Here is a 13,417-nt window from a genome sequence, read left to right as displayed (position 1 = left end):
CTACCTGTGCAGTCCAACTGGGAAAAACATAGTAAGTGGTGGAAGGGAACTGGGACAGTTTCTGTCCCTTCCACACCAGTGTCTGTCAGGCTGTCAGTGCTGTGGGTTGCTGGGTGTAACGGGCACCAGCTCATTGCTCTGTAGCATGAGGGGAGATACTGAACCAGCCAGAGTTTATGTAACCTGACTGTAACCTCTGGAGCTGGAAATTAAATAATTATTGATCTGAGAAGAGCCTGGAACTGACTGTGCTGGTCTAAATCAAGCTGTTCTGGGCAGTCTTGGGAGAGCAACATAAAACTTGTACAGGAAATAGCAGTGAAGGTGATGATGGGCAATGAGTTACAGCATAACTTACACCGTGGCAATTACTAAATCTGGTATTTAGTCATTTTTAGGGAAATAAAGCTGTACACAAAGACTGTGCTGCACATGCCCCCTCACATGCCTCAGCTATTTAGGCAGTTACTGTGGCTCTGACCTCCTGCTGTACCAGCTCCTGCCTCTGAAACAGCTGGGGCTGTTAAGAACCATTTCCAGTTCCACACAAGGTGGATCGGGTGACTCTCACTTTATCACCCCCCGAGGCCACCTCAAGGACAAAGAAAAGGGATACACTCAAAACTAATGTTTGGCTATGGGGGGAAGGACAGGCCTGGGCTCCTGCTGGACACACAGACCAGGCTCATTAGACCCTGAACTGCTTCTGCTTCCCTCCACCTTCATTTTCCTTGGCACCTTAGAGACCTTCTCCAAGGCTTTCCCCCAGCCCTGCCTGGAGGAACATGGTGGTTTTGGGATTTTACAGCCTCTGGAGACAAAGATTCTGTTTTTGTGTCCTGATACACATCAATGCCACCCGGCCTACACTTCCAAAAAGAAAGGCTGTGCTGTGAGTTACAGTCACCCCCACAGAAAATTCTAAATGCTTGTGAAAATATTGAAGTTTGTTGCTTTGTAGGAATTTGCTGAACTGTGCTCACCCCCCATATCCTCAGAGTTATTACTCCAGAGCACCGTTTCCACTCTGTTGGAGCTGCCAGGAGCACAGTGTTGGCTCTGGGTACTTTTTCCACAACAAATAAGGCTGGAAAAACGGCATAAATACACTGAGCTCGGAGCCACTCCATTGACAGGGCTCATAACTGACACAGTTGGAAGTTCCCAGAACAGCTGATTCACACACTGACACTAATGGCAGTGACAGGCTGGAATGTGACAGCACAGTCAGGGCAGGGGGAAGCCTCTCAACAAGGATGGGGGCTTTTTTTTTATATATATATAGATAGATAGATACAGAAGAAAAAGCACAGAATGACTTCTAATTAAACTATACGACCCTAAATTGCTTTATGATTTATTTTCTTCCTCCATGCTTTGTTATCTTTATAATTACTCAATCAATTTGCATTCTCTGAATTATTGGCAGTGGAGGCTGTGCTGCACCCAGGGACAAATTGCAGAGTTGAGTTCAGTTTACGTCTGCAAATTGCTGTGCAAGGAGGGGGGTTGTTGTGGGTTTGGGTTTTTTTTCCCCTCATACCTGGTTTCCAACTGCACTGCAGCACCTCAGCTTTTACTGCAGGAGAAAGAAGAGGTTTTGGCTTTTCAGTCCTGCTGAAGAGACAGCTGTTGAGTCCTAAGGCTGCAGAGGTGTTAGAACCACTTGGATCAGAGCTGCTGACCAACAGTGAAGGCACAAATGTCGCGATGGAGGAAAGTTTGTGTCGTAAAACAATTCAGCAGCACAAATTCAGAGCTGCCAGTCCAGTGTTTCGACTTTACCTGCGTGACTTCCTTATGCTTTTGACGCTGGGAAAGGAACAAACTCAGTGTTACTTTTGCTAATACAGCAAATACGGGGTATTTTAGCATTAATTCAAAATTTGGTCCTTTATTTGGCATTTTAGGTTTACAAATGGTAACAAAAGTACGACACTTCTGAAGAAAACACACCAAATCATAGTTCCAATGCTCTTCAACAGACTTCTCCTTTGAAACAGTCTTTGATTGTTTCGTGTTTGAATAAGTCAAACGTGTTTCCTGACTTTCCCTGGGTTCCAGCAGTTGTGTCCATCCCAAAGAGGTTCCCCTGCAGCACTGACAGCACTCACCAAACGCACTCTGTCCTGCACACTTCAGTCCTGGAGCTCCACAGGTGGATTAACTGATTTTCTTCTGGCTTTTGCTATTCTTGGAGTCCCAGAGTATCACAACGTTAAAATAGACCAGAAATAATAAGAAGTGTAAGCAGGAAACAATGGACACGGATACAGGGAACAAATCCGGGAGGCTCTGGGGAGGAGGCACTGCAGCACTCAGGAGAGACAGGACACCCATCAGGGACAGGGAAAGGAGGAACTGGAAGATAAGGGATGATGGATTAGGTGTTGGTGATGTAACACCTCAAACAGGTGAGCTGTTACTGCATTGTTTGGGTGCTCTGTCACAGCCCCCCCTCCACTGGCACTTTTGCGCTGGGAGGAGTTACAGCAATGAAATCGCTTACCAGAGTCCTGACAATCCTGGGAAAGGACTTAAACCAAGACACATATCCCTTCAGGGAAAGGGAGAACGCTTTGAGCTGCAGGTCCTCTGCTGAGGTCTTGTCCAGGATGGAGAAGGAGGCCAGGCAGGTGGCCAGGAATGCTGGCATGGTCACGGCATAGGGCAGGAGCAGCCCGTCCCGCAGCAGGAGAGGCAGCATGCTGGGAGCAGGATCATCCCAGCGTGAGGGCACACACCCAGGGGTGTTCCAAAGAAGGCAAAGAGAAGGGGAAAACCAATAAATACATTTATCCTTACAGGAGCTGGGGAAAAACGTGGTGTTCAGAGAATGGGTTGGGAGGGACCTTAAAGCCCATCTCATTCCACCCCTCTGCCATGGGAAGGGTCACCTTCCACTAGCCCAAGCTGCTTCAACCTGGCCTTGGACACTTCTCTGGGCAACCTGTGCCAGGGCCTCACCACCCTCATAGGGAAGAATTTCTCCCCAGTATCCCATCTAACCCAGGTGGGAAGCCATTCCTCCTGTCCTGTCCCTCCATCCCTTGTCCAAACTCCCTCTCCAACCATGTTAATTGTTTCCAACTCACCTGAAGGTTGATACGAGTAAGAACCACGTGGCCATAAAGGGGATTTCATTTATGATTAAGCAAACTGGGCTAGAGTGAAAAGAGGAGAAACAGGGATCAGATCTTCCCTTATCAAGCATGCCTTCCAGGTCCATGTGGGACATCCACACGGAACAGCAGACTGGTGACTGTCCCCTCAGCCAGAGTGACACAGGACAGACCAGCCTGGCTGTACTTCACACCTTCATTTCCAGGTTATTCAGAAAAGCAAATGTGCAGAGTGTTTTAAAGTTCAACATATTTGTAGATTAAAGAGCAGCATGCAATAAGAGCACAAGGAAAAGATCAAAATATATCCACAGGAAAAAAATTACTTACAGTGCCACCAGAAGAATGGATTTTTCATGGACTTGAAAGGAGAACAGGAAAAATGACAGGGCACAACTAACCTTAGGAAAGGAAATCAGAGCTGGTTAGTGTGTGTGACTGCAATGCAAAGTTCTGCTTTAGTGTCTCTGGCACAGACTCCACACGGAGGCAGGAGCTCAATGATCTGAGTTTTCTAATTAACTGCTACATTTCCTTCAGTGCCATTTACAGGCACCCAGAGCAGCTCCTGGAACCACCCACATGCGCTGAAAACACTGGGTTTGAAAGTTGACCAGGATTAGTCAGAAAGCGCTTCATGCAGAGCCCTCACTCTCGCTCAGCTTCACCCAGAGCACCCCACCAAGGAAACACAATATTCACCCACACAGGCACTGGGAAACCTCAGCCATGGTAAGAACTGCCCACCTTTTTGACATAAAATTTTGCTCATCATCATGAACAGTTAATACACCAAAGTCAATAAACTGGTTCAGGTTTGTTTTTCCTCCCACCAAATAAAAACACTGCAAAACATCAACTAAATCTTAGAAAGGGTAAGTGGGACTTGTAGGCAGTGTTGTGATATGCTCTGAAACACTGCTCACATAAATTAAAAACAGAAATTATCTTGTAACTCTTGAAGCTTTAGAACCAGCTCCATATGATTTTTGATTTTTGCCGAAGTCATGGCAATGTACTTCAATTCAGTGGTGTGACTAAGGAAAGGCAAACATTTGGGAAAACAGTATCATTTCATTTTCAAACCACTAATGAGCTCACAATGCCCATTTGGGGACTTTTTAATTGAATTTTGCAGCCAATGCGATAAGAAAAACTAACACTTTGGTAGCTAAACAAAAAGAGGAGAAATCCCAACTCTATATGAGGTTTTAATTGTATGGAATCTTCTAAAGACTCTTCAGAGGAAGATGATAAAACACAGCATTAAATAAAGAAAATTGAGGCTAAATAAACAAGTCTGGGTATAAAAGACAGGTCAGACCCCCGGACATGTGAAAGTAAAGCATTTTTTAACCAATTCCTTCAGCATTTCATGGCACACACCCCTCTGTGCTCTGCAGCAACTGCTGTTGGAGCTGCTGGTCACACACCAGTGCTGAGAGGTGGATGGAAACAAGGAGCAATTCCAAACAAACACTTACCAAAGCAAATTTAAACCCTCTGAGGGAAGGCTGGACAGTGAGTTTGATACAGGCAGGAAGCAGGCTCAGGAATGTCACAGCAAAACTGGAGAGTTTTGTAAGAAAAACAATTTAAATACATGAGCAACTACATCCAGTAATACTTCACTCTGTAGGCCCAGACCTGAATTCTTCACTTAGTTGAGAAAGAGACCTTTGAGCTCTGACTTCTAAGAGCACTGAAAGGGCTCTTGTATTTGCTCTTGTATTTGTATTTGCAAATTTTAACTGTTTCAACCAGGCAGCTTAAATCACCATATGGACAAGCAGGGAATTTTTCAGTTCCTAACAGCACTTGGGGAGACCCTCATCACTTGGGAGAAAAAACTACCTAAAGCACTTAAGTTATGTCTTACCTGAGTTTGAGCTGAGTTTGAGGTGACACTACATTCTTTATCTTTATAAGGACACTTAGACTGCACCAAATATTGGCTACTTTATCCTGGAAGAAAATAAAAAGGTAATTATTGATAATTCAATTGATTTAAACTTATGTTTGTGACAACAGCAGGGCTTGGGAGGTGGGGTTCATTGGGTTTCTGCTCTGAGAGCGCAAAAAACACTTGCAGATGTACATCCTATTCTTAGATGTACTTGAGCTTATTCTGAGTGGAAGTTTCAAGAGACTCAACTAAAACATTCTCTAAAATAACTGAGAAATTGTTCTTCAGCACAAGGGACAACTATTTAACTCAAGAGACCACATATTTTGTGAGAATATGGCTCTGACACGGTGTCCCTGAGCAAACAAACACTGGCACATGGGAGTCCTTTGCAGGAGGACACGGTGCTGGCCCATCTCATTCCTGCCTGGCTGTGCTCCATGCCTGACCAGCACTGACAGAGTTAACCCCTAATAAATCAAGGAGTCTAAAGACATTAGCAGTTGTGCTAGGATCACTTTCCAAATTAAATCTGTAAGCACAGCTCGTGAAACTCATCCCCAAGCAGCTGCTGGAGGCACAGCTGTGTGGACAGAACACCACGGAGGCACCAGCACCACCAACTGAGCCACCTCCCTCACGGGCTCGCCAGCAACACGGGCTATGCCCAGGATCCCCAGGGGACACGGGCTTTGGCAGCACCAGCAAACACCACTTCACAGCCAGCACCCTTCCACAGCCTCAGCAAGTGTTCCTGGGCTGCAGAGGGAGCCAAGCCAAAGAACCTGTCCCACACCCCCGGGCTGAGTTACTGGGCAGTGCTTACGTGGACAATTTCTCATTTTATCTGCATTAGCATCCAGCAAGTCACTGCCCTGAGCAGCCCAGGAAATATTTGGGCTAATATTAGACTAAAATCCTTCTGCTCTTTCGGACACATTGGTTATTGACATTTACAGATTGCATTTTTTAAACTTGGTACTGAATAAAAAGTGTGCTTTTTATCGCTTCACAAATTCCAAATAATCCCCAAAGAAAAGGGTCATTTTTTTTTTTTAGGGGAGGAGGGTGTTTGTGTGAGGAGGGGTCTTTTTTGGAGAGGTTCTTTGGTGTTTGTTTGTTGGGGGTTTAAATAAACTAGCAGAGAGTACACTAAGAACACTTCTGTACTACTGCCTTTGGTACATCAATATTAACTTCTGAAGAAAAATGTGCCAGCTGTGATATTATCTACATCTGAGAAAGACTGGAAGAATAATAAACATGAATTAAACTACGTAAGTATTTGCTTTAATCCCTGTGACAACACAACCTGAAATCCAAAGCTTCATTTTATTGGTTAAGCTTGAAGGTGAGAATCTGCTGTGTAAGAGTGCAATATTGACTCGTGCCCTAATTAAGCAAAAGAGCAGCAACAACTCCCTGTGAGTTGGGAAATGGGAACCCTTTCTTTCATCCCAAAACTGCTATGGCATTACCACTAGGTAAATGAGGAGTTACTTTACTGGATGAAGGTTGCAGTGGTACTCAGCACTTGGCAGCATGCAATTGTCCATAGCCTTAGGAAAAGCAGAACTGGCCTAAAACTTTTGGAAAATACAGTGGAAACTGACATGAGGTCGGTCAAAAAGGAAGTTCTAGGCTCTACCCACAAGATTGTTTTAAATTCTTTTTTTAAAAAATACCACTGAAAAGAGCTGAGCAGAACCAAAGACAGGCTGACACTGTTCACTTTCAAGGTTATATCTTCTGACACTGTCAATTACTATGGAATCTGTTTCAATGGAAAAATGTATGGATTGAAGTATGGGTCTGATGATGGGATAAGTGTTGTCTACTGGTATAATATCCTGGAAGATGCCAGCTGAGCTGGGGTTAAACGCTGGATTAAATAACTGGCAAGGACTGCCTGCTGAAGAAGCCTCTCGAATTACCCGTCCCGTGGTGTGTCTCCCCCATGAAATCCCTAAAGGTCACACTGAAGGTTTCTCAAGGGATCTAAGAATACAGGGCAGGGGCAGTGGGGTGGGGAGAAGAAAACATGCATGCCTCAAACAAGCCTCTGTCAATGGGAAAGAGTCTTCTGAGTACTTGCATGATTTGTTCCACGTCGGTGCCGAACGGGAGCCAGCAGGCAGCGAAGGACAGCACCACTGTCCCTGCCAGTTTGCTCAACAGCACCAACCTGGGCCCAAGAGAAGAAAAAAGCTCTCACTTGAGGAAAAGCAACCCAGCAGAAACACCTGCCTTAGGTCTCAGCAGCAAATACTCATTTTGCAGGAGGGGAAGATGTTACACAGGTATCTTCCACTCCAGGTGAATTCAGAAATGCCCACATGCAGATCAGGAGAATCCCACTCTCCATGCCAGGCTGCCCAGGTGTATTCCTGAGAAAGACAGAACAGTTTAAAGCCACTTACCCCTTTCCTTTCAGTCCCTTCTTGAAGCACTTCCCCAGTAAATAGCAAAAAAAGGGCAGGGAATGGTAGAGCTCCATTTGCTTGTAATTTAAGGCCAAGCAAAAGGCCACCGAGCCCAGGAGGTCCCAGTCATGGGACAAACAAAGGACACCCCACAAGGCAAAACCGAGGCTCACTGAGTTGTATATGTTTTTTTATGTCAAGGACAAGACACAGATCTCAGTTCTGCAAGTCAGTAATTAATGCCCTGAGGGACAGGCATAAATAGCTTGGAAAATTAGTTTTTCTAAGTTAGTTTTAAAAACACGTTGCCAGTCGTGGCTGTTTCGTTCACAGAGAGAAATAATTTTACTTCTGTTTAAAATGTAATTTTTGTATTTCCAAGGCTTGATTCAGAGCTTGCACGGGTAAATATGAGGACAAACTATGTGTGTGTTAATTACGTATATAAAGTATATTCAGCCAACCAAGCTCTTGGTGACAGTACTACACAACATGCATCAGGACAAACTTTCTTCTTGTATTTACATAGTTAAGGACAAAGCTTCCCCAAGCTTCTCCTCCCAGCTCCCAAAAGATATGTGCAGAATATTCAAATACATCAGTGTTTAAATTATATATAATTTAGTTCAAGGACTTTGGAGGTTCCTGTGATTCTATTACACTCACAGTGCACCCTCATCCATGACCAGTTCCCTTAACTGCTAATCCTGCACAAACAATGAATAATAGTTACTAAAAGCAATGTTGTTGCCTCACGACTTTGAGAACAGGTTCACAAGATCAGTAAATTTGGAATAGACTAAGCTATGCTTACTATTAAATTGCCAAATTAGCTTTGTCTTTTACTTGGTGTTCTTAAAAAAATGAGATAAACCAATAAGGCACAGAATCCCAGAGTGGTTTGGTTTGGGAGCTATTTTAAAGCTCATCTTGTTCCACCCCCTGCCATGGGCAGGGACACCTTCCACTATCCCAGGTTGCTCCAAGCCCATCCAACCTGGCCTTGGACACTTCCAGGGATGGGGCAGCCACAGCTTCTCTGGGCAACCTGTGCCAGGGCCTCCCCACCCTCACAGGGAAGGATTTCTCCCTGATGTCTAATCTAACCCTGCCCTCTGGCAGTGGGAAGCCATTCCCCTTGGCCTGTCTCTCCAGGCCCTTGTAAACAGTCCCTTGCATTTCTTGTGCTGTCAGAAATGTCACAATGCTTGGTTTCCTCTGTCAGTGGAGGAATGTGTGATGACATATCCAGACTGCCCACATTGCTTTCAGCCCACTCCCATTTCCCACTCCCAGGGCCCGGGTGTATTTGACAGCTCATTGATTTCCCATCAGCAAACTCCCACCAAAAGGCCCTGATCTTGCAGCAGTTCAGGTTAAGCAAATCTTTGACTTCCTGGGAGCAGGGTACAGGGAGTGACACTGTCCATGTAAGAGTGGTGGGGTTGGGACAGCCCCCTGGGGCTCTGCAGGACATCTCTGCTTCCACTGCACCCGCCCAGCATGAGGTCAGCTGGCAGCATTTGCTTGTTCTTGTACAAAACCAGAATTCTTACTAAAACAGACCTCCTGTTGTAATGCACCAACAGGGACCGGTCAGCCCTGGACTGTCCTCGCTTCACTGTGAAGCCAGGACACAACAGCACATTTTACAGAACTGAACATTTCCCACAGCTCCTCCTGACACTCCTCTGCCATCCAAGCAGATCTGAGGTGATTCCCTCTCCAAACACAAATCACAGGAGCACAGGCCATTGTTCTCTTCCCTGTCACGGCACCTCTGGTGTTGTCTGCAATAAAGTGACTGACAGAAACACGAGCTTGAGGCACGGAAAGAATTATATTCATGTTTGGATTGATTTGTCCCAATATCAGTAATTTTTATCTCAAATATGTCTCAGACTTACAGTTTTCTTTGATATCTCTGCTTTGGGGTGGCAGAAGCCTCTCAGATGACTTTGTATGCAAAAATAACCTTGTGCCCAGCCAACAAAAAGTGCTAAAAACAGTGTTACTCTATAAACACAAATTCATGCAGTGCAGAACAAGGATACTGGAAGTGTCCATGGTCAATAAGAATGAGGCCTGGATAAAGCAGGATACAGAGAGCACTGGAAACCTGGAAAAAAAGGATCAAAAAAGAGAGGGGACAAATTATTATTCCCAAATTAGACAGAGGAACTTATACCTCTCCAGTACAAAAATATGCCCCTCCTTGGTGCACCCTATTTGTAGGAATCTTATTCTCTACAAGTAATCATCTGTCAGGAACATTTTGAGGAATAAAAAAGGATAAACATTTTCCATAAATGAGAAAATATTGAATATTGCCTGTCCTTTGCAAACAGCTCAAAGATCACCCACACCCATCCCAAACCTTAAACCACTGCAAAACCCAAGAGACTTATTATTCCAAAATGTATTGAATTTGTGAGGAGTGTGCAAGACAAAGCAGTTCCCAGATCCCCCTGTGCCACACCATAATCTTGCTTTTACTACTCAAGTAACAAATTCAGAAAGAAATATAATTCAGGAGTTCATGGCTACTAAATTTCAGAGCATCTTGTTATTGAAAGCATTAAAATAATTGCTGTAAGATAAAATAATGTCTTTTTAATCTTTTGAAGTGAAAAATCTTTAATATGAGCTACACTGATTGTCATCAGTTTCACATTGGTGTTTTGGATGTTAATTAACTCTGTTATAGTTCTACTCTGTTCTAACTGTGTTTTCTTTGTTTAATTTACACACACACACACCAGGTACTTGCCTTCTTTTTAGCAGATGTTTCTTTCAAGGAAGAACAATATAAAATAACTGCAGGAATATAAACCAGCAAATCAGCAACAAACACTGCAAAGTAAAGATTAACTTTACATTAGAATCCTCCCAGGAGGAGACAAGGACAACATACAGGCAAGTGAGCATTAAAATATCAGAAAGTTCTTCATCGGAATAAACTGGGCAGTTCCACTTCAAAGGACAAAAAGAAACAGGTCCACAGAATTTGATCTTGTTAATGTGTGTAAGGCTCATTTCTGATGTCCCAAAGCTGCTGCTTCCATGTGTTCAGCTGTCCTGGCTCCTGGCACAGCCTCAGTCACACAGGGAGCACACTCTAGTTCCTCACATGCCAAAACCAGGGAGGCATTTGGGAATGCCCAAAGAAATCGGCTCTGACTGGATCCAGGCAGGTTCTTTGATGGGACAGATACTCTGGGGACACAACTAAGAAGCTCCAGATTGTAAGAATCTCTGTGTGAATTAGTGATGTGGGTCAATAGACTAAAGCTAGTGATTTGGCTTTGATAACCTGCCCACAGCAAGTATTTGTAAGAGTTGACAAGAAAACAGAACCAGTAGGTTCCCCTGCCTGTGATTCTGCCAAGGAGGTGAATTCCCTTTGAGCCTGAGAAAAAAAAATTATTTTTAAAAACCAGTTTCATAAAATGTGCAGTGGTTCCAAGAGGGAAAGTGTACTTTGCCTCATTTTAGCCAAGGCCCTTGGAAGAAAATGTTTCAATATTCTCAGTTACTCAGTGATAAATTGTTTTGCCAGCTTAAGCCACAACTAAACAAATATACCCAAGGTGTTAGCAAAACAAATACACTGATGCTTCAAATAAAGCTGACATTGACCCCTCTGAATTATTTTAATGCATTCTTCTAATGGCTACTGTTAAAAAGTGTTTATCAGCTCTCTAGATCCATCAGTGGTTTGTCAAGTGAGTTGATTTCAAAATTAATAAAGACCATTTCAAGGGTAATTAAGTTCTAGTGATTTTTATTTTTTTTCAATTCAATCAATTACCAGAGACCAGACTGAGAGGTTTGTGAAGTACAGAAAAGCTATTGATGAACAACAAATTCTGCTGTTGCAATCAGAAAGCATTTTGTGGAACTTGAGTGTCAGGGAAAGCAACACAGGTTTAAAATGAAGGAAAACAGAAACAGTATAAGAGTTCCTTGGACACATTGTTTGCTGTTTTCCTGATACAGTTACCAAATTAAGTTATCTACAGATTTTTTCTGTACTTGTTTCATCATTTTCTTTGTAGTGGCAGTTTAACATAACCAGAGAGTCAGAAGAGTGACTGCAGGAAAATGAAATTCAGAATAAGTGTGGTAAAATAAATTTTTACCTTTTTGTTAACAGTAATAATATCAAATGTCTTTCCCTTTGAGATCAAGTATCCAGCTCATAATAAAGATCTCTGAGACCTCAACTGGCTGTTAAGTCAGTGAATGCCAGTTTACATGTAAATTAATTTTAATATAAAAACCAAGTTCAGCTAAAAATAAAAAGATAATTTATCAGAAGGGAAAACGAGAATATTCTTTTCAAAATTAAAAAATGAGTCTATGCTACAAAAAGTAGCTTTGTTTCAGAGTTCTTAATGAATCAATCAGGCTGGAAAATTGTTAGTGTATTTTATATTTATCATGATGGCAGAAGAGGAAAGAACACAGGAGTTTGGTTCATAAATGGACCTGCACAACCACCTGAGTTAAAGAACTGAGAATAAAGCAGCCAAACCAGAGAAGCTGCACATTAAACACGTTAAATGAGTGAGACAAATGTGCAGGGGCACCTCAAGGACTGTGATCTCCCTACCTGTTGTCCTCATAAAGAGCTTGTGTGGCTGACTCTCGTAGCCCCGGGAGCTGTGCAGGGCAACCCAGTCAGGATTTATGAACTTGGCACTGGAAAACAAAGTACAGACACGTCAAAAAGCAGACAGTTCTCATTTCCCTTTACACTCCTCTCAGCAATAAAGATGACATGCACAGGAGTATATTCCAAGAGTTAAGATGAATGAGAAGAGCAATAGTGATCAATGAGAGATTTTCCTCACCCCCAGATCAGCTTACACTATAAACTATTTCACAATTAAAAAACCCTAATCTTTGGGAACAGTAAAAAAGGAACACAATATTTATTAGAACAAAGTAACCACCTTCAGTCTGATTCCACTGACTTTTAAAAAAACAATTGTAAATACCTTTCATACTTAAGCATTAAATATAAACCATTTACAGTTCACATAGATGCTCCACATAACTCTGCCTGTGCACTTTAACCTACATTCTTATTCCATAAGTCTCATTCCAACGGCAGTAAAGCCCTTGTGGAAAAAGTATTCCAATAACAGAATTCTATTTACATGATATCCACTCATCAAATGACACTGGGGCTCTCCACACACACGAGAGCTTTCCCAGGCAATGCACCCAATTCCTACAGCACTTTTTCCCGGGCACCACTGATCCAACAGTGGAAAGCTGAATATCCAAGCCCCATCTGAAGCTGCTAAAATTTACAGACCTGATAAAAAGGAGAATGTAACACAGAAGTATTTGAAATCCTGAACTTACATGTAAGCACAGACAAAACTGTGATAGGCTGTGAGAGGTGGATAATCAAGGCCCCAGTACAGGAGGTTGTTATCACTTGTGTTGAAGTACCTAGAAAAAGTAAAATGAAAGAAGTATCTACATTTCCAGCTTACTTTTGGCCCAAGGAAGAGGCTGAATGCTAAATGTTTTCAAAATCCAAACCAGAAAGTAGCAACTTGTGTAGCTGCTTAATTTGACTGCAAATAAAGAAAATCTCAAGCAACAAAATAACAGCAAAAGTGATTCAGAGTTCACACGTTTGTGGCTGCAGAGCAGGTTTAGAAAAGCTGCTAAAGTTCGTTTCTCTGGAGAAGGAAAATCCTACCCTCCCTCAGAACTCAGGTGGACCACGTGCAAGAAAGGAAAAGGGTTTTCCCATCTGTGATCCCATTGTGTCAGTATTTCCATGGAAGGTTGGCAGCAGTTAGTTCAAACTGTCACCTCTTCCAAGTGAGAAACAGAGGGTTTTGTCCAAGGTAAAGTTACAACAGTAAGGCATCAGACCCTTTCTATCTCCCAGTGAAACACTGACTACTCTGCTCCAGCTGCCACGGGGCAAGCTAAGGCTT

General features: G+C 43.1%; 1 protein-coding gene across 3 annotated transcripts in view; it reads right to left on the bottom strand.

Moving 5' to 3' along the window:
- ALG6 (ALG6 alpha-1,3-glucosyltransferase) overlaps nucleotides 1-13,417 on the bottom strand; it is a 30,416-nt gene that overhangs the window by 11,018 nt on the left and 5,981 nt on the right. For 2 of the 3 annotated variants that reach the window (XR_007627674.1, XR_007627675.1), the window contains exons 4-16: nucleotides 12,828-12,917; nucleotides 12,067-12,155; nucleotides 10,222-10,304; nucleotides 9,506-9,570; nucleotides 7,449-7,634; nucleotides 7,078-7,213; nucleotides 5,002-5,087; nucleotides 4,607-4,691; nucleotides 3,453-3,523; nucleotides 3,096-3,164; nucleotides 2,510-2,708; nucleotides 2,115-2,361; nucleotides 1,544-1,812 (exon numbers count right to left, since the gene is read on the bottom strand). Coding sequence is in view for 1 of the 3 variants with exons in the window: in XM_050306410.1 (XP_050162367.1) it covers nucleotides 2,164-2,361; nucleotides 2,510-2,708; nucleotides 3,096-3,164; nucleotides 3,453-3,523; nucleotides 4,607-4,691; nucleotides 5,002-5,087; nucleotides 7,078-7,213; nucleotides 7,449-7,634; nucleotides 9,506-9,570; nucleotides 10,222-10,304; nucleotides 12,067-12,155; nucleotides 12,828-12,917 (1,357 nt within the window). In the remaining 2 variants the exon portion in view is untranslated. Of the gene's footprint in view, nucleotides 1-82; nucleotides 1,813-2,114; nucleotides 2,362-2,509; nucleotides 2,709-3,095; nucleotides 3,165-3,452; nucleotides 3,524-4,606; nucleotides 4,692-5,001; nucleotides 5,088-7,077; nucleotides 7,214-7,448; nucleotides 7,635-9,505; nucleotides 9,571-10,221; nucleotides 10,305-12,066; nucleotides 12,156-12,827; nucleotides 12,918-13,417 lie in introns of those variants that run through there. The other variant, XM_050306410.1, reaches the window with a different exon arrangement.

This window comes from Myiozetetes cayanensis, unplaced genomic scaffold (genome assembly GCF_022539395.1).
Source record: "Myiozetetes cayanensis isolate MyiCay16 unplaced genomic scaffold, myiCay2020 scf12, whole genome shotgun sequence".
In the NCBI taxonomy this organism is placed as follows: Eukaryota; Metazoa; Chordata; class Aves; order Passeriformes; family Tyrannidae; genus Myiozetetes; species Myiozetetes cayanensis.
Note: the sequence above shows the minus strand (reverse complement) of the source record. Positions and strands in the feature narration are given on the sequence as shown.